This window comes from Aspergillus ibericus (genome assembly GCF_003184845.1).
Source record: "Aspergillus ibericus CBS 121593 unplaced genomic scaffold BO80scaffold_39, whole genome shotgun sequence".
Taxonomy (NCBI): Eukaryota; Fungi; Ascomycota; class Eurotiomycetes; order Eurotiales; family Aspergillaceae; genus Aspergillus; species Aspergillus ibericus.
The window spans coordinates 110,746-136,155 of NW_020292137.1; the positions used below are offsets into that span (position 1 = coordinate 110,746).

At 48.8% G+C, this 25,410-nt stretch overlaps 12 protein-coding genes across 12 annotated transcripts; 5 read left to right on the forward strand and 7 right to left on the reverse strand.

Moving 5' to 3' along the window:
• Window positions 1–35: 35 nt before the first annotated feature.
• On the reverse strand, window positions 36–2,483 carry BO80DRAFT_413393 (FGGY-family carbohydrate kinase; the record flags this gene model as incomplete). The annotated part of the gene is made up of 4 exons (XM_025718056.1): window positions 2,245–2,483; window positions 1,857–2,103; window positions 1,212–1,772; window positions 36–1,106 (listed from the first exon to the last, which is right to left on the reverse strand). The coding sequence occupies exons 2-4, from the start codon at window positions 2,076–2,078 to the stop codon at window positions 36–38; spliced, it is 1,854 nt and encodes a 617-aa protein (XP_025572356.1). The 5' UTR covers window positions 2,079–2,103; window positions 2,245–2,483.
• Window positions 2,484–2,920: 437 nt separating this feature from the next.
• BO80DRAFT_168529 (uncharacterized protein) lies at window positions 2,921–3,847 on the forward strand. Its single transcript, XM_025713927.1, has one exon. The coding sequence runs from the start codon at window positions 3,205–3,207 to the stop codon at window positions 3,769–3,771; it is 567 nt and encodes a 188-aa protein (XP_025572357.1). The 5' UTR covers window positions 2,921–3,204; the 3' UTR covers window positions 3,772–3,847.
• A 272-nt stretch (window positions 3,848–4,119) lies between these two features.
• BO80DRAFT_388394 (F-box domain protein) lies at window positions 4,120–6,364 on the reverse strand (the record flags this gene model as incomplete). Its single annotated transcript, XM_025717083.1, has 2 exons — window positions 4,120–5,493; window positions 5,563–6,364. The coding sequence occupies 2 exons, from the start codon at window positions 6,362–6,364 to the stop codon at window positions 4,613–4,615; spliced, it is 1,683 nt and encodes a 560-aa protein (XP_025572358.1). The 3' UTR covers window positions 4,120–4,612.
• An 801-nt stretch (window positions 6,365–7,165) lies between these two features.
• On the reverse strand, window positions 7,166–9,619 carry ptpA (putative protein tyrosine phosphatase (Pyp1)). The gene is made up of 2 exons (XM_025713928.1): window positions 8,053–9,619; window positions 7,166–7,958 (listed from the first exon to the last, which is right to left on the reverse strand). Exons 1-2 carry the CDS (start codon window positions 9,484–9,486, stop codon window positions 7,248–7,250), a joined length of 2,145 nt encoding a protein of 714 aa, XP_025572359.1. The 5' UTR covers window positions 9,487–9,619; the 3' UTR covers window positions 7,166–7,247.
• Window positions 9,590–10,739, reverse strand: BO80DRAFT_168596 (uncharacterized protein). The gene has a single exon (XM_025713929.1). It carries the CDS (start codon window positions 10,443–10,445, stop codon window positions 10,017–10,019), a length of 429 nt encoding a protein of 142 aa, XP_025572360.1. The 5' UTR covers window positions 10,446–10,739; the 3' UTR covers window positions 9,590–10,016.
• Window positions 10,740–11,371: 632 nt separating this feature from the next.
• BO80DRAFT_427723 (cytochrome c oxidase assembly protein COX16) lies at window positions 11,372–12,198 on the reverse strand. Its single transcript, XM_025720088.1, has 2 exons — window positions 11,829–12,198; window positions 11,372–11,743 (listed from the first exon to the last, which is right to left on the reverse strand). The coding sequence occupies exons 1-2, from the start codon at window positions 12,150–12,152 to the stop codon at window positions 11,663–11,665; spliced, it is 405 nt and encodes a 134-aa protein (XP_025572361.1). The 5' UTR covers window positions 12,153–12,198; the 3' UTR covers window positions 11,372–11,662.
• Window positions 12,199–12,400: 202 nt separating this feature from the next.
• Window positions 12,401–16,259, forward strand: nic96 (linker nucleoporin NIC96). Its single transcript, XM_025718057.1, has 6 exons — window positions 12,401–12,503; window positions 12,556–13,015; window positions 13,089–13,734; window positions 13,783–14,764; window positions 14,824–15,557; window positions 15,614–16,259. The coding sequence occupies exons 2-6, from the start codon at window positions 12,609–12,611 to the stop codon at window positions 15,938–15,940; spliced, it is 3,096 nt and encodes a 1,031-aa protein (XP_025572362.1). The 5' UTR covers window positions 12,401–12,503; window positions 12,556–12,608; the 3' UTR covers window positions 15,941–16,259.
• Window positions 16,260–16,536: 277 nt separating this feature from the next.
• BO80DRAFT_427725 (RibD family protein) lies at window positions 16,537–18,910 on the forward strand. The gene has a single exon (XM_025720089.1). It carries the CDS (start codon window positions 16,729–16,731, stop codon window positions 18,712–18,714), a length of 1,986 nt encoding a protein of 661 aa, XP_025572363.1. The 5' UTR covers window positions 16,537–16,728; the 3' UTR covers window positions 18,715–18,910.
• A 284-nt stretch (window positions 18,911–19,194) lies between these two features.
• BO80DRAFT_480736 (RCC1 domain-containing protein) lies at window positions 19,195–21,143 on the forward strand (the record flags this gene model as incomplete). Its single annotated transcript, XM_025723360.1, has 2 exons — window positions 19,195–20,255; window positions 20,316–21,143. Exons 1-2 carry the CDS (start codon window positions 19,422–19,424, stop codon window positions 21,141–21,143), a joined length of 1,662 nt encoding a protein of 553 aa, XP_025572364.1. The 5' UTR covers window positions 19,195–19,421.
• A 215-nt stretch (window positions 21,144–21,358) lies between these two features.
• Window positions 21,359–22,148, reverse strand: BO80DRAFT_427727 (Chromosome segregation in meiosis protein 3). The gene has a single exon (XM_025720090.1). The coding sequence runs from the start codon at window positions 22,085–22,087 to the stop codon at window positions 21,542–21,544; it is 546 nt and encodes a 181-aa protein (XP_025572365.1). The 5' UTR covers window positions 22,088–22,148; the 3' UTR covers window positions 21,359–21,541.
• A 741-nt stretch (window positions 22,149–22,889) lies between these two features.
• On the forward strand, window positions 22,890–24,014 carry BO80DRAFT_427729 (putative NADH-ubiquinone oxidoreductase 21 kDa subunit). The gene is made up of 5 exons (XM_025720091.1): window positions 22,890–22,982; window positions 23,045–23,061; window positions 23,113–23,318; window positions 23,382–23,584; window positions 23,669–24,014. Exons 1-5 carry the CDS (start codon window positions 22,923–22,925, stop codon window positions 23,750–23,752), a joined length of 570 nt encoding a protein of 189 aa, XP_025572366.1. The 5' UTR covers window positions 22,890–22,922; the 3' UTR covers window positions 23,753–24,014.
• Window positions 23,885–25,013, reverse strand: BO80DRAFT_413419 (nucleoside deaminase). The gene is made up of 5 exons (XM_025718058.1): window positions 24,799–25,013; window positions 24,638–24,742; window positions 24,278–24,486; window positions 24,127–24,224; window positions 23,885–24,065 (listed from the first exon to the last, which is right to left on the reverse strand). Exons 1-5 carry the CDS (start codon window positions 24,874–24,876, stop codon window positions 23,983–23,985), a joined length of 573 nt encoding a protein of 190 aa, XP_025572367.1. The 5' UTR covers window positions 24,877–25,013; the 3' UTR covers window positions 23,885–23,982.
• Window positions 25,014–25,410: the final 397 nt, after the last annotated feature.

Sequence of the window (25,410 nt, forward strand, 5' to 3'; positions counted from 1 at the left end):
TTGGAAAGGCAGGAGGGGAGGGGGCGAATAAGTCATCAGTCAGGACGAGAAGAGGACTTCCACGAGCCTACTGCTTGATCTACAAGGGCCCGGTACTCTTGCTGCTTGTAACACTGCTCCAAGAAGACCTTGTACTTGGCGTTGAGCAAGGCCTTCTCAGTGTCATCACTCGTCGCGACGACTTTCTTCCCCGGCTTGCTCATGCGGTCCATGATCTCCCACAGGTCCTCCGTCTTGCCTTCCGCATCAGCACTAGCAGCTTTGGCACCCAGCATGGCTGCACCGTGGCAGACAGCTGCATGAATATAACGAGGTATAAGTACAGGCATGTCACACGCGGATGCAATCAGCTTAACCAAGATGTCATTTTGGCACTGAGAGCCCGACATGAAGATGGAGGTGATGCTATGGCCAGCTTCGTTCATTGTCTCCACGATATGCCTGGTCTGGAGCGCAATGAATTCGAGCGTGGCATAATAGTAAATGGCGAGGCCATCCACAGACTTGTCACTCGTCAGGCCGACAATAGATCCCGTCATTCCCGAATCCGCGATAGGAGAGCGATTGCCCCAAAGATCGCCGTAGAAGAAAAAGTGTCGACCTAGATAGGAAATACTAGGAGCCTTTTGATCGTGAGCCATTTCCTTCAGGTGTTCGTTTAGATACTCGTAAATGTTGGCATTGTACGATTCAGCGATCGAGACCGCCCGGTTGAATGCTGGGTGAGTCTCAATAACATGCTTCAGCAATTCTCCAGTTGCAGACTGGCCACCCTCAGCCATCCAATAACCCGGCTGTATAGTATCGCGGTAGGGACCCCAAACACCTGGAACGAAGATTGGATCTGGGGACATTGCTAAATGACATGTTGATGTTCCGGCGACGGCGGCCAAGCGAGAGAAGGCCTGTGTCTTGTCATTCTTGGCGACATCAGAGCTCAACTGATCCGACTCCAGATCAACTTTAGCGCCAACTGTGCCGATCCAACCCGCATATGCATCAATAACGCCGCTGCCAATTGCAATTCCGGGAGGTAGACCCAGCTCTGAGGCAGCTTTGTCACACAAGGTGCCAACAAGTTCACCGGCGCTAAGATAGTCGCCGTTCTGAAGCACGGGTCAGCAGTCAATAACAGGGTAAAAGAGGCAAGTTGATCTTGTAAACAGGAAGACACATATGCATGACGAGAGATTTGAAGGAAAAAGGCTCACCACCCCGTCGACACCCCCCATCCGCTTGAAGTCATCCTCCAGCAGATCTTCCAAGCCGATTTCTGTCAGAAAGTCTTCTTGCCAGCCTTTGACGCTGCCATCCACACCGACAGGGACATAGCCCTGCTTACAAACGACGCTGCAGAAGCTTCTCTTCTCAGCGCCAGTGGCAATGTGAGTCAGCGCGTCAGCCAAGTCATAAAACTTACATTGGTCAAAGAGGTCTTTGGGCATATGATTTTTCAGCCATAGGACTTTAGGTATCTCCATCTCGAGGGACATCTTCCCGCCAACATAGCGTAGTAATTTATGGTTCGTGGCATTGATTTTCTCAGTTTCCTCCACGGGCCGATGGTCGAGCCAGAGGATCACATTGCGATCCGAGTCAAAGTTGGGTCCCGTCACAGAGATAGGTTCATCTGTAATATTGGAGAACACTGACAATGAGCACGTCGCATCAAACCCAATCCCCCTCACCGTCTCTGGATCAATATTGTGTTGGCTGACTGCGCGCTGAACTGCCACGCAGATGCATCGCCAAATATCGTTCGTAGATTGTTCCTAAAACGATGAAATTCAGTCACAGGGTCGTATGTGGCTGGGTGGAGGAGACGGGGGCCAGAAATCTCCAGCGGTCTGACCTACATAATATCCTTGCTGGGGTTGCCAAAGACCGATGTTTTCGGAGGCTAGGCCAACAATATCCCCCTTACTGTCGACGATACAGGCACGGGCACTGCCAGTTCCAACATCAATGCCAATATAATGATCTATGTGCACTTGTATCTCGTCCCGCGTGTCCATAGAGGCCTGCCTAGAACCCTGCCGAGAGGGGCGACGATAAGGCATTTGGGCCACAGAAGCCATATTGCGAAGGAGACAGCGAGAGACACTAGGGCCCCACCAAGGTGGTCAGTTTGAGAATTAGCATGAGCATGGTGAGGGTGGGAGCAGAGGTAGATGGATCTTTAAACAAGTGATAGGCTCGGCCGCAAACAATCAAACGCCTCAAATAACATGGACCTGGACTTACAGGAGGACCTATATCGCTTTCTGTGATCGTCGGAAACCCCCAGTGCCCCCAAAGGAGAAAATGCCTGTTGAGCGGGTGCAAATCGAGGTGCAACTGGGATTTTGGCGGAAGGAACAGGGGAGGAAGGCGGTTAAGAGAAGTTATATGGAGGGCATGGCATGGACAAGCTCAGGCTTCTCCGGCGGCGGGGGGGGGAGCTCCGAATGACAGCATAGTCTGCGACTTTGCATAGATACTAGATAGTACGGAGTATCTAGCTACTCCGTAGATGGTACTGGATGACTAGATCCCGCCCTAGACCCACTCCTCCCCGCGACTCGAGGGTGAAATGTTACATAGGCTAGTACTCCGGATGTATGGCGCCCCAAGTATGTACGTGACTGGGTAGGTCGTTGTACGGTTGGGTTCACGTCTCACATATCCACGGACAGGCCTCCGTCTCCATGGTGTCTCAAGTACGGAGTGGGTTCATTGCTACCCAAGCCGTTCGAGGAGGGGGTTTCCTACGAAGTACGATGTACATGGCAGATCCAGGTGATCCGAATGGCTTTGACGGAACGCATCCCGCTTGCATATAGTAAGGGATCCCCCGGTCTTTAATCGGCTTGAATGGACGTCTTTTGCCCTACTAGGCACCATGTACTGTGTACTCCGTACATAGTTCCTATACTTTGTAGGGTGTAGGCTGAGGCGGGAAGGAAAACCAAACTCCGCGCCAAGATCCTGCCGCATCTCTCTAGAAATAAGCTAGCAGCTACTACTACCTATCTAACTCTTCCATTCAAGTGAAGAAGGCGAAGATAACGACCGGACGAGAGATTGATCTGCGATCCAGACTTCCTGTTCTCCCATCGCTCCTCCGGGCTTGGTTCTCGCTCATCTCACCTTTGACCCCTCATCCCGAGGAGCGTCCTATCTCGTCAATCAAGATCAAACTGTTGATGCTGTTCAGTGGAAACCATGCGACCGTGTGACTTCAGCCTTCTACCTCTCTTCTCTCTTTTCTTCTCTCTCTCCGCGGCAACCTCCTCACCTACCCAACCGCTGTCAGCCGAGATTTTATGCTGGCCCGTGTCTTCCCAAGAGCCTACCATACTCGCCCGCGTCTCTTACGGGTCGTCCGCCCTGCAATCGGAGCCGGTCTCCTATTCAACCCTCCCGATTACAACTTGCGGGGATTATGAGTCACAGGATGCATCTCAGGACTTGATTCGCTTGGGCTTGTACACCACCACATCCACAAATACCAAGCAATGGGTAGGCACACTCGCGTCGCGGTCTTCATTTGCAGGAAACGGGGACCACGGACCAACCCTCCGGCTCCATATCGGTCCATCCAACGAGATCTACTATGTTGACTTACTACCCTCAATCTCGTCGGCAACTTCTTCAACTCCAGTAAGGCCTCAATTAGAGCTACTCTCGAATCAAGCCGGTTCACGCCCACATCTCAATCAACCTGTCATACTTGGCCCAGATGGTACGAAGGCGGAGGAAGTTGCTGAGAAATCTCTCTTTCAAAAGTAAGTCCCTCCTGTCGTCTCTGACTCTCCGCTTAGTGACCCGGCTTACCCCTGTCGTCCGAGCTGTGTTATCTGACGTTTGCTCAGGTATTGGTGGCTCTTCCTCATAATAACATTTTTGGCAATGTCCGGCGGTGGGGAAAGCCAGTAGATACTCTGCAGAACCTCTGCACACCAGAACTCCTTTACATGGAGTAACTAGCATTATTCTGCCAATTCTCCTGGTAGTGTCAGATTTATATCAACTTCGAGAAAAAATAAATATGCGCAACACTGTCAAGTGTTTTTTGTTCAACTACGTCTCCAAAGTCCGGCCTCTCGTTACACTCCAGCTCCAGCACGGCAGGAGATTGATAAACACCTTTTAATATCAACTATTAGCAAGCAGGTTATGTGGGACTATAAGTCCTATCTGTCTTTTGTATATGTTTCTGCAGATTTTATGCGCCTTAAAAACGTCAAGAAAGTAACAAGGCGACCAATCCAGAACAGAACATCAAACGGAATTCCCCTTATTCTGTGCCTGCTCATAGCCTCCATCCAACTCAACGGCTTTCGAGATAGGCCATCCTTTGGGTAATGGGCGGCCATGTCTATACTTAAGGTAAGGGGGTGAGAGATAGCCACGTGCCAAGAGTTATATCGTACGATTATGGTACTATTTCGCAGTCGGTCGTGTTGTCCTCCGCTCAGTATCCGAATGAGACTGTCATGGTTGCACAAATTATTTTTTATTTTCATGATTGAAGGTGGACAATGGCTGATGTCACATAATTCCTAACCGTTCTGGGGTATCATAACCTGTTCCATTTATTTGTTTTTTTCCTATCCCCCCTCCCGCCATATTATCCCAAGTCAGGGTGAGTTCCAAAGCTCAGTCGATGGGTCATTCTGTATCCGCCCCCAGACGGGCTGAGATTACAGTACATCAGACCTCTGTCTGTAATGGCGATCAGTTCGTTTTCATCCTGACCGAAGTACAGCTGAAAGCAGACAGCGTCGAGGGATAGTACTATTGGTCGCAACTCAATCACTTCAGAGCTTGTTGGCCAGAACGAAGGTGGGTAGAATCCGGTTGTATTCTGTTCTATCAGCGCGTTCGGCTCCAACGCCCAGACATAAACAGTTTTCCAGTCTGCGACAGCAATCCTTGTCCCTAATCTGGACGCAACAACTATGCAGCCGAGGGAAGTGTTTGAGTTCTGGAAGCCCCAAAGACGACCCACGATTGTCCAATCCGTCAACCGCCGCCCGCGCTCGAGATGTAGTACATGCTCACAGTTACTGGCCCGACAAATCGCACTGGATCTCATGAGGCAAGCGACAGTCCAGTCTTCTTCGCGGTGGGTGGCTATCCCAAAAGAAAGGTATTTCCAGTGGCACCTGGCGAAGCCATCTTGGAGCCGGGTTTCATGTGTTCCATAGAAGGGTATTCCAACGCAAAATAGCAGAGACAATGAATTTGTAAGCTGCACGGGGCAAGAATTCTCGTACAATGTAGGCCGGATTGGGAAAAAAGACGTATCAATTCTTTGAAACGAACCGTACAAAGTTTGTGCGCGGTGACGATAGAGCAGTTGGCTGGATCTGTCATTGAATGCAAGTCCCACTACAGGACCTTTCTCATGAAGGTAACGGCTCCGAGTCAATCTGGACTGGAGACTCCTGTCTTCTTCAAGTTGCTGTCTCCTCCCGTCCAAAAGAACGCAAGGACTGTAGCTAAATTCTGGGCCCCGTCAGTATAAGCAAATCGTCCGGCGGAATATCTATGTCCTGATGGAATAGGGAAACAAACCGATGGCCCCTGACTTCTCAGATCTGTTTACCTCGATGAATGAAGTGTAAATCACCACTTCGTGTTCGCTACAATCGTGAATATGCCGCCAGGAGATGGCAAAGCTGCCCCTGTGCGCAGCCGCAAGCGCTAGAGGCTCATAGTTTGCATGGTCAGGGAAAGCACACATTCGGACAGGCTCCTCTGGAGTCCTGAGAGAGTGACGGGAGAGGTACAGCATTCCATTGGCGTTGGACCGCATGGCTTCTCTGATAAATGGATGATTTACATTCGTATCCTTTTCATCCGCTGCAGGCATGAACCGATGAAGGACATAAAGCGCACCTTCTCCATCGAAGGCTGTTTTGAGAACTTCTATCGCTCCCAGCTGGTCACACGGTGGAATAATTATACCTTCTGGTCGGAGCTGACCACTTCCAATGTGAAAGAGATGGACCTTCCCCCGACCACGAGTGACAAGAGCGAGGATTTGGCGGTGGTCAAACCCGGCAGACGTGGAAGCTCCGGCATCAAGAACATCGTTTCCGAAATCGAATATCACACGATTCGCATGATATTGCGCACCATATAGTTGTCGAAATGCATACTTGATTAATAATCGGAAGAGTTGTTTCGAGCTGAGAGACTGGATGTCCTGGCTGGGAGTTCCCGGTGTCCGCTGCAGGTGGTGCAGAAGAACCTCCCGGCAAGTGGAGGCGACTTCATAGACAGTCCGACAGGAGAAAGCCACCTCCAAAAAAGCATGCGTGCTGCAATTTTGAAGGACGAGCTGAATCAATTCAGGGGGGAGGTTTAGGATCATGGCTCCGAACTCAAATATCGTTCGAAAGCCGAAGGCTGGGTGATGGGTTGGAAAGCTTGACCGGCGTTACTCGGAGAATCAAACTGAGCTTGCATTAAGTCGATTTGTAGTAGTAGCAGATGCTTCAATTCTGAGATGAATGTCAACATTATCGTAAGCAGCCCGGAATAGCTGTTGGATTGTCTGCTGTCATTAAATAGACAAGATCCAAGGCAGCAACCGCCGCGGCCGCCGTTGCCTGTTGTTGCCTGACCATCAACAACTTGTCGGTCCACTCCAGAAGTTTCAAGTCATACGACTGTTTGCCTTATAGCAATAATTTTTCAATAGAACTAATGGGTTACCGATGTTGAAATGGAAATCACCGGGTGCGTACTAAACGTGGAGGAGGACAAACTAGGCATTCAAGCATAGTATACACCACATCCACTTCGGAATCAATCGAGCTTTTGGCCAAGTGTTGTATACACTGCCTTTCTAGGTATGTGAAATTGTACGGCTGGGCATGGTTATCAACTAGGATTGAGGGAAGAACGGAAGCAAGCAAGACGGCAAGAGAAGGGAGGGAGAAAACCACTTTTACAATTTACCATGGTGTTTGGAATGATTAAAGGAGGGTTTTCCGATACATGGAAAAAATGAATGGGAACAAAGTAATGGTTTGCTTTTAACCTGGTGCATGTACTCCAGGCACTTTGGCGAAGGACAGCACGAGACATACCCACAAAGGGCAGAGTCAACTAGAAAGCTCAATTGCCAAACCTTTCAACTAAGCAGATGATATGATGACAAATATATCCAAACCGTCTACCAACATCATTTGACACCTTCGGCATCTAATTATCTAGTAACAGAAGACCTTTCCGCATCCCCCTATATCATACTATTTCTCCATTTGGGCGGTTGTCCATTCCAAAATGCTCTCATAGCACAAAACAAACTGGCTGAGGTTTTGCACCATGCTCGGCCTTTGTGTCCGAAAGTCATCTACCGTTTTCTCGATGAGGTCCACATTGTCAGTCTCGATCCATTGATGACCAGGCAAATTGGTATCCGAGGTAAGTGATGCACGGCGTTGCCGTTTCAACATGTCCAGCACGCTATCCACTGTGCAAAATGTACCAGTGCGGCCACATCCTGCGCTGCAGTGCACCAGTACCGGTCTCTGGTTTCCCAGCCCTTCGTGCAAAGTGATATTCGGTCCAGTTGTTGCGGCTATGACTTTATCACACTGTTCAATGAGTTTAAGGAGATGCGTCGGCTGAGATGTGGTCCCGAAGTCGGGCCAATGGGGATATTGTAGTTGCGTCACTTCACGCAAGGGTTGAAATGGGAAGGCCGAGTGTGACAAGCCAAAATGTCTGACAATGATATAAGGATTGCTGGGATCCTCTGGTTTGTCGAGCTCCATATCAGTTGGCTGCGGATCCCGAGAATCCAGGTAAATGAGTTTCTCGGAGAAATTGTTGACCTGACAGAGTCCATAGTTCCCAGACTCCCAATAAGGGTGACACTTGACCTGGCCTCGTTCAACCTCTGCAGTCAAGGAAACAACCAGTCTAACATCCTGTTCCCAGACCACGCGCCAAAAGTCCTATAATATATATGAGCAACGAAAGGGAAGAGTTCTCTTATTTCCCCGGCGGCCAGAAATATTGCCAAGCTCTTGGGAATGGTTTCCAACTTACATTGAATGTATCAGGGACCGGTGCCTGAGTAGCTATGTAAGATTTACCACTATAAGCTGCTTTCATATGGTTCGCGTTCACGTAGTCGCAGCCTCCCGGCGTCACATTCTGCAACCTGACTCTTGAATGCTCGAACGGGTAAACGTCGTTATATCTATTCTTTGTGCCTTTTTCGATTCCCGCGACGCGAAAGGTTTCCGAGGAGCCACCGACTATAGCGGCATCGGCAGATTTCTCGTAAGACAATGCTCTTTTCATACGTTCTAGCTCCTTTCGTTCAAGACCTAGGAATCGTTCTGAAACTTTGCGGCCTTTATCCGTGGACTCTGACACTTCACGTAGCCAAGAAGGGAGTAACCGTCTCCGTGATTCTGACAGATTGTGCGGGATTTGAAGAGGGATCTGACCGACCCCGCCGATGAGGTCCATATGCTGTCGTATGTTCCCAAAAAAAGGAATTGCAGCATGAGATGACTCCGGCAGAGCACATCCACCAACAACCGGGGCAACCGACGGAAGATTCATATGCATTCGTGAGGGCTTCCCCGCGGACGAATCAGGTACTCGAGCCTGTTGTCCTCGAATGAGAGTGGGAAAGCGAGATGCGAAGACCTTGAAGCCACCAAGTAGTATTAACCCCTCGCCTTTCCAGCCTTCCACGGTAAATTTCTTTAAAACATTGGCCAGCGGTCCTGCATCCTTCATGTCAGACGTGGCAGCATCAAAAACCACTATATAGCGACAGGTCCTCCATCGTGCGAAGTTCCTCTTGTCGAGCTCGTCCGTGAAAGTGTTTGTTAATTTTTGCGTGTCGAAGGAAGGGCGCTTGAGGAGGGTTGTCGGAATACAAAGATTCAAAGACCCTTTGATTGTCCCGTTCGCGAAATGCGCATAAGGCCGCACATCCAACAGCATGGTATCACGGAAAGAAGATCCAAGCAACTCTGCGCAGCGCTCTGCTGAAATGGCGCAATCGTGTGTAGATGCCTGTTGCAATGGAGGAACATCCTGTCGAGGAGGGATTGGGCCTCGTCTCGGTAGGCCAGGGTTCCAGGAGAGCCTGAAGACCGCCGATTCTTTGTGTTCATCCTCAATCCCTTTTCCAGTTTTCGATAGACTCGCATAATCCTCAAATGTTTTATTTTTGGATAAAAGCTGTGTTTTCGGGTTAGATATTTGGGGTTGAGCGTATGGCAATGCTTCCCGAGTTCTCCTAGCATTGCCGGGAGTTTCCACGCTGATAGAGAAATAATTGGGACCCGATCGTTCTGGAACCGCATTGTGTGAGCCGATACCTTGCCCCAGAGGAGACGAATGAGGATCGCGCAACGAGAAAAGAGCTGACGGAGTCGAAGAGCTTTCAAGCTGTAGGTGGTTCTGGCACTCCGGAGGCCATGGGGATGTAGGTGATCTTGTACCTGTCATGGCAGACATGATTTCAAATTCCCCAAATTGTCAGTCTACCTTTTGCTTTCCCAGTGTATAAATATCACGTTCACATGGAGATGTTCTTTGCCATCGCGAGACTGAAGCAATCCCCCACGTTCAAGGTCCGGGTCAGCAATCCTGGAAAATGTGTTTCCTTCAACCACTGATGGGACAGACGCACTGCTCTTTCATAAAGTATGCACTCTGGTTTGTCTCAGCTTATTTAGAGAGATCCAGTAGCTACTCATCGAAAGCGTGAATGCGTTTTCTGGATGAGGATGCAGGTTGGTGGAGGAACGGTCGCCAACTTGTCTTTGGAGGTTTGGGCTGAATCAAGGAGGCGACAGGTCGGACACAGCCTGAAAGGGTGGAACAGAGGGGCAAATGTAAACGAATATGAGCAGGCGGCCGTAGCGACACCGTCAAAATAGCCTGGTGAGATGCAAAATCTTAAAAGTTTCTAGTGAGATAAAGTGTCCTAATGAAAAGCTGTGATAGTTCCAGTGAGGAAAGCCTTCCGCTATGGAGACCCCGAGTTACCAAGATACCGAAGAGTATGTATGAGAACTCGCGTTCTTCTGACCAGAGCCACAGTCGGTAGAATCCCACGCCTCACACAAGGGGCCTAAAGATCGTGCTTCGGCAGAATTTCTGAACCAATGGAAGTCTGAGGAAGAGAAAGTGGGGGACAGAGGGGTTTTGGCTGATATCACTGATCCACAGCCATCGTTCCAGCACCGAGAGGATAGGGGGCCAACAACCGAGCAGGCTGTGTGGAAGAGCGAATGGCTGGTGAGGAATACGGAGGGAACGACGTCGTTCTCTGGATATGACGTTATGGGGTGGGTGGCAGAGGTTCGGAAAGCGGCAAAGTGTGCAGAGCGACTCATTACCCATGCAGCAGCGGCCGGTCTGGATCGCTCAGAGCCACCAGGAACCGGGAAAGGGTGTGGCAAGTCCATCATAAAACCAGCCCAGGGAATCCTAATATCTTGAGGGAAGGCGACAAGCCAGAAACAAAGCTCGCAGGAGCTGGTAAGGTGTTTGATACGTGCTGCTGATACTATCCAAAGAAGGTAGAAACAGCACACACAGAGTCATTTATTGTACAGAATGCAAAAGAGTCTTTTTAAATAAATAGGTGTCGGCTGCCGCGCTGCCACCTCAATTTCTTATTCTACGCAGAACTCCCCATCTCCCTAGATCTCTAATTAATAGGAAGGACACCGCTGTCTCCCCACACTCACCTACCATGCGATCTTCCACCGATCAATTAGTTGATAATTCCGCCAGATCATTGATAGTAAGCAGGCGTAGAGTCATGGCCTCCCTTTTTAGTGGAGCGGATCCTGCTCATGTACCATATAGGTAGCTTACACTGATAGGAGGCGACGAAGCCTCACCGAGAGCCTGTTGGGCCGGCTTTATGAAGTAGTAACCGAGTACTCCGTATACATAGTATACTACTCCGTACGTAATATCATACTTTGCAGGTAGTGGATGTACGAAACGATCCCCATGTAGTTGCCTATGTTAGTACTCACCAATGCTGCCTCGCACTCAATAAGACAGACACTTGACCCTGTGATTTTAGTATGTGTTACTATGGTGACACTAACTGTTGGTTTTGCCTCAAGCTCGAGCCATGTGATGTGGCAGCTGGTGGTCTTCATGATTAGCCTGTAGAACATCCAGGACATGCCAAGGTTTCCTTTTTAAGTAGGATACGCTACCCGGTACTTGTCAGTCAACATTCTAAAATGCGCTGCCCAGATATGCTTGTTTTGGTCAAGACAACCGAGATATTAGTACAGGTCAGGTGTCTCGAGTCAACAGATGCACTGCTAAGACTTCTATAGACAGTGCTCCCGTACACAAGTTCGTGCTAACTGCCGCTTATAACAAACTAAATTTGCAGGTATTGATACAATAGGTAATAAATCCGCTCTTTAAGGGGGCGACCTTATAGAAATCATTTAACAATCAGTAATTATCAACATCGAACTGGATCGCACATGCATTCATACATAAGATGGTGACCATCCTCACATTTCATATATGCAGCTACAGATAAGTTTGATCTACCACTGAAGGACTTCTGTAAGAAAGGCCGAATTTGTGAGGCTGCCGACGACTAGAAGGGTATATATCAGCATGGTGATAGAAGCACAAGTGATGTATCTCAAAGCTTTCCATCAGGTTCGCCTTTGAATCGCTGTACTCGTTTCTGTTCCCAGTTATCAAGGTCTTTGGCCATGAGGCGCTGCAAAAGTTGTAACGAATTAGCTGATAATCCTCTTCCATGACAGCCATGTTACACAATACTTAGGTGACTTGTGTATACTAACATAATACTCTTCCCTTTCGTCTCCAATAACTCTTCTTCGGGGATTTCGTTTAATGCCCTCTTCACCATCAGGCCCTTTGAGGCCCAGGTTGATCGCTTCCTCTTGACTTAATTGTTTGACTTTGCGGTCGTACCGCTCGTACCTTAAAGCGGCAGCCGGGGTTAGAGCAAAAGATCCGGCGACTATGATCATAATGAAAGGGAGCCCGAAGAGCAAGAATGGGCGCTTAGGTAGGTGAGCCCGGTAAGCTGCACCAACCCTTTCTCCAAGGGTAGATGATGCCGTCGTCGCACGTCGAAACGTCTTGGCTTGGAATACTGGCATTGTAGTGGCAGGTATCTAGGTCAATTGATAAGTCGGGCTGTCCCCCAAACAGATAGTTGAAACCGACTACCTTAGTCCCGGAAGGGGCCAAAATGAGGGAGAGATGGCCTTACAATCGGCGAAATGCAAATGTAGCTGGAGATGCTTGCGATGCTTGCGACGCCACTTCTGCGGGAAGGGCGAGAACAAAGCTCGGCAAAAAAGAAAGTCCGACATACCTACGGAATCTGGCAGTGCACGCCGAAACTGTTTATCGACATGAACTCGATGAACAAACTCGCAATTACAGCTTCGGTGTTCGTCTTACCGGCCCTTTTTTCCTCCAACAGCGAGTATCTGCAGTCATCAAACGTGCGCCAAGAAGACCCCATGCTATTAATTACTTGTCTAACATTATCTACAGTGTGTTTGGAGACAGTTAAATAAGTAAAAGGCATAACTACCCCATACTTTCTAATGGCCTCCACAAACGCCAGCACTCTCTTTGGCGGGGCTGGCTTAGGGGCTACAGCGCAATCAGCGAGCATCTTTGGAAACACGTCTAAGTCACCGGCCCTTACAGGCGGAACCAGCTTCGCAAAGCAGCCACAAGTACCACAGCAACCTACTCCGAGCTCGGTCTTTGGACAGAACCAGACGCAAGTCAATGCAGCACAACAATCTGGGCAAACGACTCAGCCTGCGTTTTTCAATAGTCTCTTAGAACGCGGCAAGAAGAGACCTATCTCTGCAATTGGCCAAAACGGCAACTACGAGGACCTGCCGAGCCTTCAATTGGGTCTCGACGATATTCGCAGGAAAGCTCGAGAACTCGGTGCTGGAGGATCGAAAGAATTCCAACAGCATGTACCACACAGCAAGGCGTAAGTGGATCTTCCTGCAGCCGATGAATGTGCTTCTATCGAATCCCTGCTGACTTTTGAATATGCTCTTCAGTCACTATTTACTCGCTGCCTCCGGAGTATCACCTGGTCATGCCTTACGGGATCTCAAAGCTCTGGATCCCCAGGCATCGGTAGCGACAACACAGAAGGAACAAGATCTCTTTGATCCAGATAACCAAAAGTTCTTGAGAAGCATACAACAGCGCGGCCGTCAGGTGATGATAACCGAGAGTCTTGCCCGGACCCACAGAGATTTTGACTTATTCTTGGAAGAAAAAGTTGACATGGACTGGGAAGAGCAACGTCTGAAGATCTTTCAACACTTCGGACTGGCGCAGAAGGAGGATGGGGCCGGTGATGCAAAAGCTGGATTTGGACGCTCAGTGCGACGACCCAAGCAGCTCGGTCCTACATCTACCAATGGCCCTGCATCTACATCTCGTCGAAGTGTGTTCGGTCGTTCCGCTCTAGAAAAATCCGTTATCGGGACGCCAGGAACGGGAACAGCAAGCATCCGACTATTTGAAGATCCCATGGATCGCAACGATGGTGTTGGCCACTCTGATCTTCGTTTCTTGCGAGAGAAGATGGGCTATTACGCAGACAAAGTCCGGCAGCTAAATTCTGCTAGGCTACATACAAGAACGTTTCCGGTTCTTCATGAGTTCTCCGATGTGGAAGGTCATGTCGGTGGTGACGTAAGTTCTGACGGTAGAGGCATGTTCATGATCGACTAACTGCCCTAGGTTCCTCGACAAATGTACGACGCTTATAGAGCTCTGATAAGCATTGTGGGAGAGTCACCAAACGTCACGAACACATCTGACCCTGCTGCCCTCGCAGAACGCCAGTTCTCTGAAGATTACTTGGACGAAGTGCCAAATTCACGCAGGGCAGTAAGTCTGAGGAAGCGGATAGTTGAGGGCTCTAGGTCGTTCCTGGAGAAGCTTTTCTACGATGAGATCGAGAATGTGATAGCTAAGAACCCTCGAGAAGCGCAATTGGGTGGCATACCGACTGTGACCAATAAGATTCGCGCCTATATTCGACTCAGAGCAGCGCGGAAAGATCTTGCTCCCGATGGTACCGAGCTGCAGATGGTCGGTCAGGACTATTGCTGGATTCTCATATTCTATCTCCTCCGATGTGGATTCGTCACCGAGGCTGCGGAATATGTGAGCCAGGATCCGGGTTTCCGGTCTTTAGATCACAAATTTGTGACCTACATGACTACATATGCGCAGAACAGACGGTTACCACGAGATTTGCAACAGAAAATCAACGGTGAATATCAGCAAAGGTCCCGTAATGCCCCCGATAACACAGTCGATCCTTATCGTATGGCCTGCTACAAAATCATCGGACGTTGTGAACTTAGCCGCAGACGCTTGGAGGGTGTGAACCAAAGCGTTGAAGACTGGATGTGGTTGCAATTCAGTTTAGCTAGGGAAGATGACCGGGCGGAGGAGGTTGCTGGCGATGTTTTCGGGCTCGAAGATATTCAGACTGACATCACAGAGATTGGCCAGCGAGTTTTCGGAAAGGGCCAAGAAGGACCTGGAGGTTATGGGACCTTTTTCCTCCTGCAAATTCTGGGAGGAATGTTTGAGCAAGCTGTCTCATATCTTGGTTCTTATGCACCGATCACAGCCGTGCATTTCGCTATTGCCTTGGCTTATTATGGCCTTTTACGTGTGTCTGATTTCTACACCTCGGGTGAAGAAATATGTGAGTGAACCATTCGTAGTATCTTAGTAGATGATACGATCAATCACTAACAGCCATAGTGTCCTTTACTGTGAAACAGTATCCGCAGATCAATTTCGGCTATCTTATTACACAGTATACAAGAGAGTTCCGCACAGGATATGTGGAAGCGGCGATCGATTACTTTACTCTGCTCTGTCTCAACGCCGATCTTCCCGGATCTTTGGGCAGATCACAGGCTTCTGTGTGCCATGAAGCGCTACGCGAATTCATTCTGGAAACTAGGGACTTCGCTAAATTGCTCGGCGACATCCGATCTGATGGAAGCAGAATCAAAGGGTTGATCGAACAACGTATGAGTTTGATCAAGTTAGTTGATCAAGACGAGTTTCTCAAAACAATAACGGTGCAAGCAGCAGCCATTGCTGACGACAAGGGCCTGATCACAGATGCTGTTCTGTTGTATCATCTCGCCGAAGACTATGATCGTGTCATCGATATTATTAATAGAGCCCTGTCCGATGCCGTTGCTGTGGAATTGGGCGGACCCGCCTTGAAATTGCAGCCTTTAAGGCCCCGGGCCAATCTGCATGAGCATGCTCCAGAAACTCCGCTGGAACCCGGAAGCAGCCTCAGCTTGACAACCGTGGATGACCCGGTGATTCTGGCAAAGAATATGATTGGTCTGTACAACGCAAACGCGATGTATTACCAGCGAATCCGTCAAGTCAATCGTGACGCATGTGGGTTGTTGCTTCGGATGATGGAGGCAAAGGTGGAAGTTGAGGCAGCCAAGTGGACGCCGGCTCTAGATGTAGGTTGATCACTCTACTTGTGTCAACCAACAGGGGACTGACCAATACATTCTAGGCTATCAATGATCTAAACATTCTCCCACTACGCGCCAGAGGCTCCGTTCCCTACATTAGGAGTGCTGCTCAAACCTTTTCGTCTTTTCCGCCAATCATCTCTCACAACGTCGGTCATGTGATTATGTGGAGTATCACTTGTATTGGCCATGAACGGGAACGACTGAGCTCCGGCGCGTACGAAAATGAGATTAGGCAAGGATTGGCAGATGAATTACTCGTAATGGCCAAGGACTTGATGATATTTTCCGGGATGGTGAAATACAAACTACCGCCGAAAGTATACGAGACACTGGCGCGAGCCGGGGCACAGATTGGGGCGTATTGAGCAGTGGTCATATCAATGCCCAAGATAGCTATGGTGTCTAACATAGCGTGGACTTTACTGTTCCGATTTTCTTTATGTTTATATCAAAGTACGACCGAAGTGGCTCTGTGAGAAACCGAAGTTCAGACTCTTGAATAACAAATCAACCACAATCTCATCTAATCTCTAAAGTCGCCATCTCTATCTCTTCACTTAAAGAGCACATTCTCATGCGTGGCAAAGTTGTGCCTCTCGAATCTTTGCAAAAAATACACTGCCTTTTCAGGCTTTAATGCCGCGATATGCAAGTGCCGGTATTGAGTGATTTCAGCAAACTGGCTTAGACAGGTTGAAAGTATCAAGGGATTGCGCGGCCGTGCTGCTCCCTACAGAGTACATCTAATCCATAAAGAAAACGTCACATTTACAGGATTGTGACAAGTATTTTCGGTTTACAGGTTCTAATCGATTGAAGAGTTTCGCTGCGCGCAGGCGGCTCTGGACTCCTTGTTAAGTTGTAACAATGTATTTCCGTAAGGTGCGCGGCCGCTTTTCGCAAGGTGCCAAGACCGGATGCTGTACTCCGTATGGAGTACGGAGTAGCTCAAGGTCCAATGCTTACACATCCGATCAGGATAGGTGCTCAAAAGTTAATACTGATGAGTTTTCGAGACAACAGATAACACTCATCTCGTTGAAAGTAGTCCAACAGGTGCGCCTTGCCTCAGTCATGAATTGAGCAGGCTGATTGCGGGGCCTTTCCGACCCGAAATTGGACCGCACTGTACGTGTGTTTCTGAGCCGTCTTGATGCAACCTGAGAAGACTGCAATGTTCGACATGGAACATGGCCATTCAGATGCGTCTGACACGAGCACTAAATCGAAGCCGTCTAACGGCGGGGTCTCTTCGCACGATGATACTTCACCCGGGGCAAGAGATGGATTAGAAGCTAGATTGAACGAGGATACGGTGACATCCTGCGATCATGACAATGACTGCAACAACAATAGCAATATAACCGCCGCCGCCACTACCTACCCTACAACTCGCAATGCGACTCAAGAAGTCATTCAACACACTCAAGATTCTGCAAGATGCGTGAGACCGGAGGAATCGGATGTCCAAGTTCCTATTGGGATAAGAAGCGAGCACATCTCACAGGGCGACGACATCCTTGGCGAAGCAGCTGCTATTCACAACTGTGCCACCCAGTCGAGGAGCCCAAGCTCAGTCACAAATCACAACCTCATCAATAACCCCCCAAACCTTGCAAGAATACGGCAAGTAATGTTTGAGTGCAAGGATTCAATAGAAATCAGCCTTGAGGAATTTGAAACCTACTGGCCTTTTATCGATAATGTTTGGGTCAAACAGAGGTCTAATTCCAGCAAAGAAGGTCACTGCACCACAGACTACTACATGTGCCGATTAAGACGTCCCACTCACCGCACTTCAGAAACTCGCCCTCTTCCTGAAGGCAAGCGCCCTCGAAAGAAAAGGGTGCGGGAGGGTGGCATATGCAATTTTCAAATCAAAGTTGTCAAATTCGAGGGGGCGTATTCGACGGTGACCATCGCAAGAACCCCGGGGAGCAGTCGTGTGCATTCACATGACCTTGATTTTATCGACAGGGTGAAGCGGAATTCGGGACTGATGGAGTTTGCACGAAAGGAGGCGATCAAGGGCTATTTGCCCTCTTCAATTTATACGAAATTCCAGGAGGAGCCTGAGAAGCTTATTGAAGCTGGGGGAAAGTTCTGTACAGTGACAGATGTGCGCAATGTCTCGGCGAAGTGGAGAATACAGAACCCGGAGGTTAAGCTCGTGGCACATGAAGGCTATGAATATCAAAAGGGTCATGGTATTGTAAGGATGCGAGCAACTGACAGTGTCAGCAATACTCCGGTCGACAAGCTACTATCGAAAACAACTATTCACTCCTCCTTACCCCCGGATACGCTCTCTTTCCCCCAATTTTCTCTAGAATTCCTTGAGCCTTATCTGCCAAAGCACAATGATCGGCGCCAATTCCCTCATGTCACATTATCCTACGCATCCTCCATGGATTCTAAAATATCACTCCTTCCAGGCATGCAAACTGTGCTCTCAGGACCCGAGGCCAAACTGATGACCCACTATCTCAGGTCACGTCATGACGCGATTTTGATTGGGGTTGGGACAGTGCTTGCGGATAACCCCGGACTCAATTGTAGACTGGAAGGCGCAGGTGGGTTTGGTGGCCTTGGGAGGATGTGGCAACCGCGGCCGGTGGTTGTCGATCCAACAGGACGATGGCCAGTCCACCCAGACTGCCGAATGCTGAGGACTGCGGTGGAAGGCAAAGGCAAAGCGCCATGGGTTGTGGTATCGCCAGGAGCTAGGATCCACCCGCAGAAGTTGATGATGCTGAAAGGCTATGGAGGTGATTTCCTCCGTATTATGGAATACAATCAGAATTGGCGGCTGCGTTGGGAGGCTATATTACGTGCACTGGCATCTGAAGGAATCAAGAGCGTCATGATTGAAGGCGGCGGGACCGTTTTAAGTGAGCTGTTGAACCCCGAATACACTGAGTTTATTGACACGATCATTGTGACTGTCGCCCCAACATATCTTGGCTCAGGCGGGGTGAGTGTGAGTCCAGATTCCAAGCGTGATCAAGAAGGCAAGCCGAATGCTGCTCTAAACCCTAGGGATGTGAAATGGATGCCACTGGGACAGAATGTTATAATGTGCGGGAGAATCCGGGCTACGATGCCAGTGAATTCGCTTGCTACCAATGTTGGGTCGTAATATCCAAAGATAGTGCCAATGAAGCCACAACAGACGTCCTTGATTGGCCATGGGGAGGAATTCCAGTTGCAACAGGATGAAATCAGCCTCGACTTACCTGAATATTAGGCTACTACTACTACTACGTACAGTACGCCGTATTCAGTACCTACCTAACCAGTGGCATATTATTTAGGTTGTGTCCTTGACCTATGAGCTTCAGTTGCTAGCCCTTTGTTCTATAGTAGTGGTATACATATATTCTTGGGCTGAATCGCTTTTGTTTTTCAACAGCACACACCGCCGAAGTAATAAAGAAATGCAGGGGGGGCAGAAATGTGATGTACCACTGGGATATAAACGGCACGCTGCCCACATTCATAAGGAGGGAAGGACACACTTCATATCAAGCATGTTTCTTGGACGGAATGTCCTCACTTGACGGCTGGCTTGGTCTTAGCGTCGGTTCCCCGATCCCAAAACACCATCACCACCGCAACAACAACACCAGATTTCGTCCCTTGAGCGCATTCCCCCAATTCTTCTTTTCCTTCCCCCCACCCCCCATCCATACCCTGTATCTACTTACCGTCTTTTTTGCCTTGGGACGGTCTATCACTCACTTATTCCTGTGCCTTTGCGCCCTGACAATCCCACCGCGGTCGCCCGTTGCAGGCCCCAGGAAGACATAGCCTAGACAAAGGAAATCGCCGTCAATCAGACAAAAGATGCGCCCCCCCAAAAGCGCACCCAAGACAGCTGCAGAATCAGCTGCCGCTACCATCAAAGGTAAAAATGCTGCGGCTGCTACTACGGAGAAAGCAACAGCAAAGACTACGACTATCAAGAACTTAACAGACGAGCAAGAAGTCCCAGCGAAGCCCAAGACCATTAGGAAACAGAAAAAGGAGAAACCTGCTGCAGCTCCAAAGAAAGGCAAAACAGGCGACGCCCTTGCAAGCAATACGGCTGGAGCTGCGCCCGAGAAATCTGGGAAGCGGAAGGCGGAGGTTGTCGACGAAGCGCCAGCTCGCGAACTCAAGAAGACTCGTGTTGCCAAGCCCCGGGTCACAAAGCTGAAGCCGAAGGTGGTCATTAATCATGCTCCAACCACTCGACTAAATGTATATGTTTGTGGTGAAGGTAGCTCAGGTGAACTAGGCCTGGGATATGCCAAAAACGCAGTCGATGTGAAGCGACCGCGTTTAAATGCCCACTTGCCAGCGGACAGTGTCGGCGTTGTGCAAATTGCTGTTGGCGGCATGCATTGCGTTGCACTTACATCTGATAACAAGATACTTACATGGGGCGTCAATGACCAGGGGGCACTTGGGAGGGATACTGCTTGGGACGGAGGCTACAAAGAAATCAACGAAGACAGCAATGAGGCTGACTCTGACTCTGATGATGACCTTTCTCTGAATCCCCACGAGTCGACCCCAACTGCTATTCCGTCTGAGGCCTTCCCAGAAGACACCATCTTCGTTGAAGTCGCTGCTGGCGATAGCTCGAGCTTTGCCCTTACGGATGACGGTCAAGTCTATGGTTGGGGCACATTTAGAGTAAGTTAAAACGTGGATCGCCGTGTATGAAGAACTTTTTCAAACTGAAACTCGAGTCAGAGCAATGATGGTATCCTAGGTTTTGATGCCAGCCATAAACTTCAGCTTACGCCTAGTCTGATATCATCCTTGAAGAAGATTAAGCATCTGGCATGTGGCGATAACCACGTTTTGGCACTTGACAATAAAGGTGCTGTATTTTCATGGGGATCAGGTCAGCAAAATCAACTGGGCCGTCGTATCATTGAGCGTAATAGGCTGAATGGCCTCCAGCCGCGCGAGTTCGGCCTACCTAAGGACATTGTGCATATCGGTTGTGGCGCCTTTCATTCTTTTGCTGTTCAACAGTCAGGGAAGGTTTACGCATGGGGACTGAACAGTTTCGGCGAAACGGGTATCAGGGCCGGTGCCGGTGATGACGAAGCTGCGATTGTCCACCCCACCGTTGTAGATTCGCTCTCAGGGAAAAACATCACACAAATCTGCGGTGGTGCTCACCATTCGCTTGCTGTTGCAAACGACGGCGAGTGTCTTGTCTGGGGTCGATTGGACGGTTACCAGACGGGTCTGAAAATTGACAATTTGCCTGAGGAGGCGGTAATTAAGGATGAGCGCGGGCGCCCTCGTATCCTGATAGAGCCCAAACCTGTTCCTGGAATCAAGGCCAATGCTGTTGCGGCTGGCTCTGACCATTCACTTGCTATTGATGTCGATGGTCGTCCCTGGTCTTGGGGGTTTTCCGCCACCTACCAGACGGGCCAGGGCACACAGTATGACATTGAGGTAGCTACTGTCATCGAGAATACTGCCGTTCGGGGAAAGAGACTGAACTGGGCAGGTGCTGGTGGTCAATTTTCTGTGTTTACGGAGCCTGCGACACTAGTTTAAATGCAAGAAGGGCCGGGAGATTAATGGTAAGAGGGCGCCAGTACTCTGACTATTATCAGTCCTGGTGATATTGCGACGGTTTCTCGTGGGCCCGGATCATCGTTTGATGTTAGTGACGCTAACAGATTCTTCGCCGTGTGAACATCATGCTTGGTGTATAAATTTTAGCATCACTTATGCTTAGTGTACTTGATAGTTATACACATACGGAGAGTTCCAGGTGAGAGCAAAGAGAGAGACGAAAATAAGAGTATTTGACAACATCTCTTTATCACATTTAGTTATATTTATTACATAGAAGCACTTTGCGAAACGTACCAAGATCAGGGTTTAGCGAGTATTGCATCTAAGCAGAAGAAGCACCATCCGACGTATTCAAGTTGTTTAGGGAACTTTGGTCACAAAGACATATTGACGCCGGCCGATATAACTGGTCCTGCCGAACTGTTCTTGCTAGTATTTCCGTCCTCGTGCTCCCGAAGAAGAGCATCCAGCTCATCATCATCAGGGGCACCTTGTTCGATCATCTCCATCGGAACACTTTCCTCATCCGACAAAAACAATTTCTGGGCTGGAGCGCCTCTTGATGAAGGGGCGGCTCGCCACTCAAAGCCATGTGCTGGAGATACCTGTGTCATACCACCTTTGTGGGAAGAGACTGTGTCTGCATCATGGCCATGTTCAATGGGGATTTCATCATCGTGGGAACGCTGGCTTGACATCTTTTTTTCCGGTACAACTTCAGATTCAGCTGCGGATAGCTTAGGCTTCTCCTCTTCTATCCATTCTCTGCGCATTGTCTGCAAGCGTTTCGAATGCCCGAGCTTCTCAATCATAGCTAAACCATCCGCAAACTTCGCACGAGGGTACAAATCGTCGAGCCATAATTGATAAAAGTTCAGTAGCCGGGCGGCATCCGAGAACTTTGGGAAGCAGTTAGCCATAAGGCGATCTCCACGACAGGACGAATTCTTTCTAGCAGACCTCGTGCCCTTTGCCTTTGAATCTCAACTTCTGCTTTGCTGTAAGGCGCAATTTTGGTATTCCGGAGTGGGACAATAACCTAGAGAGCAATAAGCCTGGAATCAGAGTGCCACCACGGTTGTCAGCCTCACCGGCCCTCATCTAACTTGACAGTATGTCGTCGCTGCTTAGTGATTGTCACCTTTTCGTCCACTCCTAAGACGGGAGCGGAATCCGGCTCATTATTTTTTGAATCCGCTGCTGGTTCTTGTAAAAAGCTCTCCAAGCCGGCATCGTAATCAAACAGTGTATCATCGTGATCCACTAAAGGATATGAGTGGACCATATTATCCTCCATTCTTCGAGTGACAGATAATAAGTTCGAAAGATGAACAAGACCTTGAGTCCTTGTCAGACGACCCAGAGATTATTAATTGTGAAAGTGTCCGCATGGTTTAAAACATAACTCGCATGTCTATTATCTATGAACCACTGTGAACTGATAAGCTACGCGTGGCTTGGGACGCGTGCCTGCTACTTTGGACACCTGAACTACCAAAATAGGTAAAGTTCGCAATAATGATTGAGTACCTGAAATGTAGGCGGTCTACGGAGTAGCGTGAGTGAGTACCAAGTCTTGTTGTCACTAGTTCAACCGGTGTATTGATGGCTTAGTAATTATGAGCATCTAGCTAGCCTTGAAGCGGAAAGGTTTGTACTTGGCACGACTCCCTCCGACTTTCATCTCCATTGAAGCGGAAGCCAATCCAGAGAGATCAATTATTATTCACCTTCCACTATCCCGTCCTTGCAGCAATGGCGTCTGAGCATAAGACGATTGCCGTTCCCCCAAAGCGGGCAAATACTGACTATCCGGTAGGGTCGATGATTCTTTACCCGAAATGATAATAAGAACTTGGGGCTGACTGGCTTTGTAGCTGATTGACTCCGACCCGTATGGACCAGCTTGATGTTGCTATATTGCAGGATTACTCACTTATATCAGGCATCTGAGACGGGTTTTTGGGTATGCACGACCTTCTGACTATGCAGTGGGCGGTGGAATGGCTGCTGCGTCTCCTCTTGCATTCTGGGTTATGGAAAGAGTGAGCCCGTCCCATGTTGGCAGGGGAGGCTTCGCTCCTGTGATGCGATTGGCAACAGCGATTGGTCTTATTGGTGGTCTGCACGTGGTTTATCAGAGATCCTGCAGTGAGTGAAATTGTGGAAATCTGGATTCGCGCTTGGTGCAGTATCATTAACATTCTGGTATAGACCGTTTCTATGGTTTCACAGAGAACTCGCGAGAAGTTGATATGGATATGAAAGAGATGGTAGAGAAGGTCAAGAAGGGGGAGCCTGTATATGGCACGTCCAAGGTCTCAGCATATCTGCAAGGTGTTGCTGCTCGAAACTCTAGGTACTCTCAACTATTCATCCATGTTCTCCCATGGTTCAATCTCGTCAACCATGACCAGGTAAGTACAAAGGAGAGGCGGTTCTTTAATTGGCACATAGTCACTAGTGTCGCATGAAAATAAGATCACTGACTGGAGTACAAGCATGGAGTCGATACGGCCAAATATTATCAGCAGGCTGAGCGCGAGTTGGAAGCCGAGCGGTTGAAACAAGCTGGGTCTTCTTGAACTTTGTGGCACGAAGGGTGGTAGAAGAATCAACACCTTAACGTTTGATTGTCCCTTGCGAAATCTTGTATATTTAGTTCCTGAAGCAGTTCGAAACTTAGATGGAATCTTTCTATCACTTTACCTGCTCCATTTCATCTCCCCTAATCTACTCTAAACCAGATCGGAAAGGACCCTGCTTCAGTTCGCTTCGATGCATAGCTACTCCAATATGAACAAGCCATTGCTGTCTAGGGTGCAGGGGAGGTGAGAGGGGCTTCCCTATCGAAGTCTGTCTTCAATTCACGGTGCTTTTTAGGGCGGGGCTTGGGTGCTGTAGGAGAGACCCGGTCAAAAGGCTTCTATCGTTACAGTTACGGAAGTCTGCCACGTACCCTTCTCATTTTCCTGTATATAAAAGCGACGAAGTAGCATTATAGCTTCCTTGTGGAACAATCCACCATGCACAGGGTACGGTGGATCTAATGAAAGACTAATGCGAATTAGCTTTAGGCATGTAGTTCCACTTTTAAGGGCGAAACAAACTCGGAATGTAGTGATAGGATGCTACCTGTTCCCCCAAATCTTTCGTTTCCACAACCAAAATATACTTTCCGTATTCGATACTGCCTTAAAGCAGACGCACACATGACACAAGGCTCAACGGTTACATAAAGGTCTGTCGAACGCAGTGCTGACCTAGGGTAAGTCTGCAGCATTTCCTCAATGGCAATAAACTCTGCATGCCTCGTTCCCTGGTATAATCAGGTCATGATATCAGAATTCACAAACATATTCAGGACTGCTATGGCGTGAATGCTCACTAGAGACAAAGGAAGAAATGTTGCAACTCATCTTATGTTGTGGGGGAGAATAATGACTCTCTGGACATCCTGGATCACCTACATTCATTGATTTATTGGTATCGTTCATCCCAGAACCAACAATCTTATTGTCATAAACCAGAATACACCCCACTGGAGTTTCGCCAGTCTCAAGGGCCTTTTCTCCCTAGGGCTAGTATAAGAATACTGATCTGCGGGTTCAATCAGGCAGTATATAATTACCATCATTAAGGCCTTCTTCATGAAATAAGCGTGTTGGGAGGCACTCTCCTGTAATTCAGAGGAAATAATATCAGACATATCAGCGTCAGAATTAGGAAATGGCTTGTGAGTTTAGTTGTCGGGCAAATTATGTAGAAGTAATTGGCACCAGCCACACCAAGATCTAGGTCTAAACCACTTTGTAATGAATAAAAGTCGGGAAAGCATCCGAGAAAATCAACTTTTTCGCCTGTACGCGAAAGTACGGAGTACTGTTAGGTGGCTTCCTTGTAACGTAGTTGCCGTATTACGCTAGGGGCGCACCTTCCGTGAGGCCTTCGGACCCCCGAGGGGCCCATTCCTCCCCTCCTTCTTGTTATCTTCTTCTTGTACGGATATCCTACTCCGTACTACTACCTACTTACTGCCACGCACAAACCTAATTACTTTACCCACTGTCCCTTGCTGGTAAATCAAGTTCTTAGCGTTCTTAGAAAAGCGGTCGCCAGTGCGAAGTATAAAGATCGAATATAGTAGGCTCGGCATGTGCTTTCCCGTGAAAAACTCTCTCAAAGCGGAGAGAAGATTTTGTAATAGTATCAAGTGGTGGCTGTCCCTTTTAAAACCATTCAA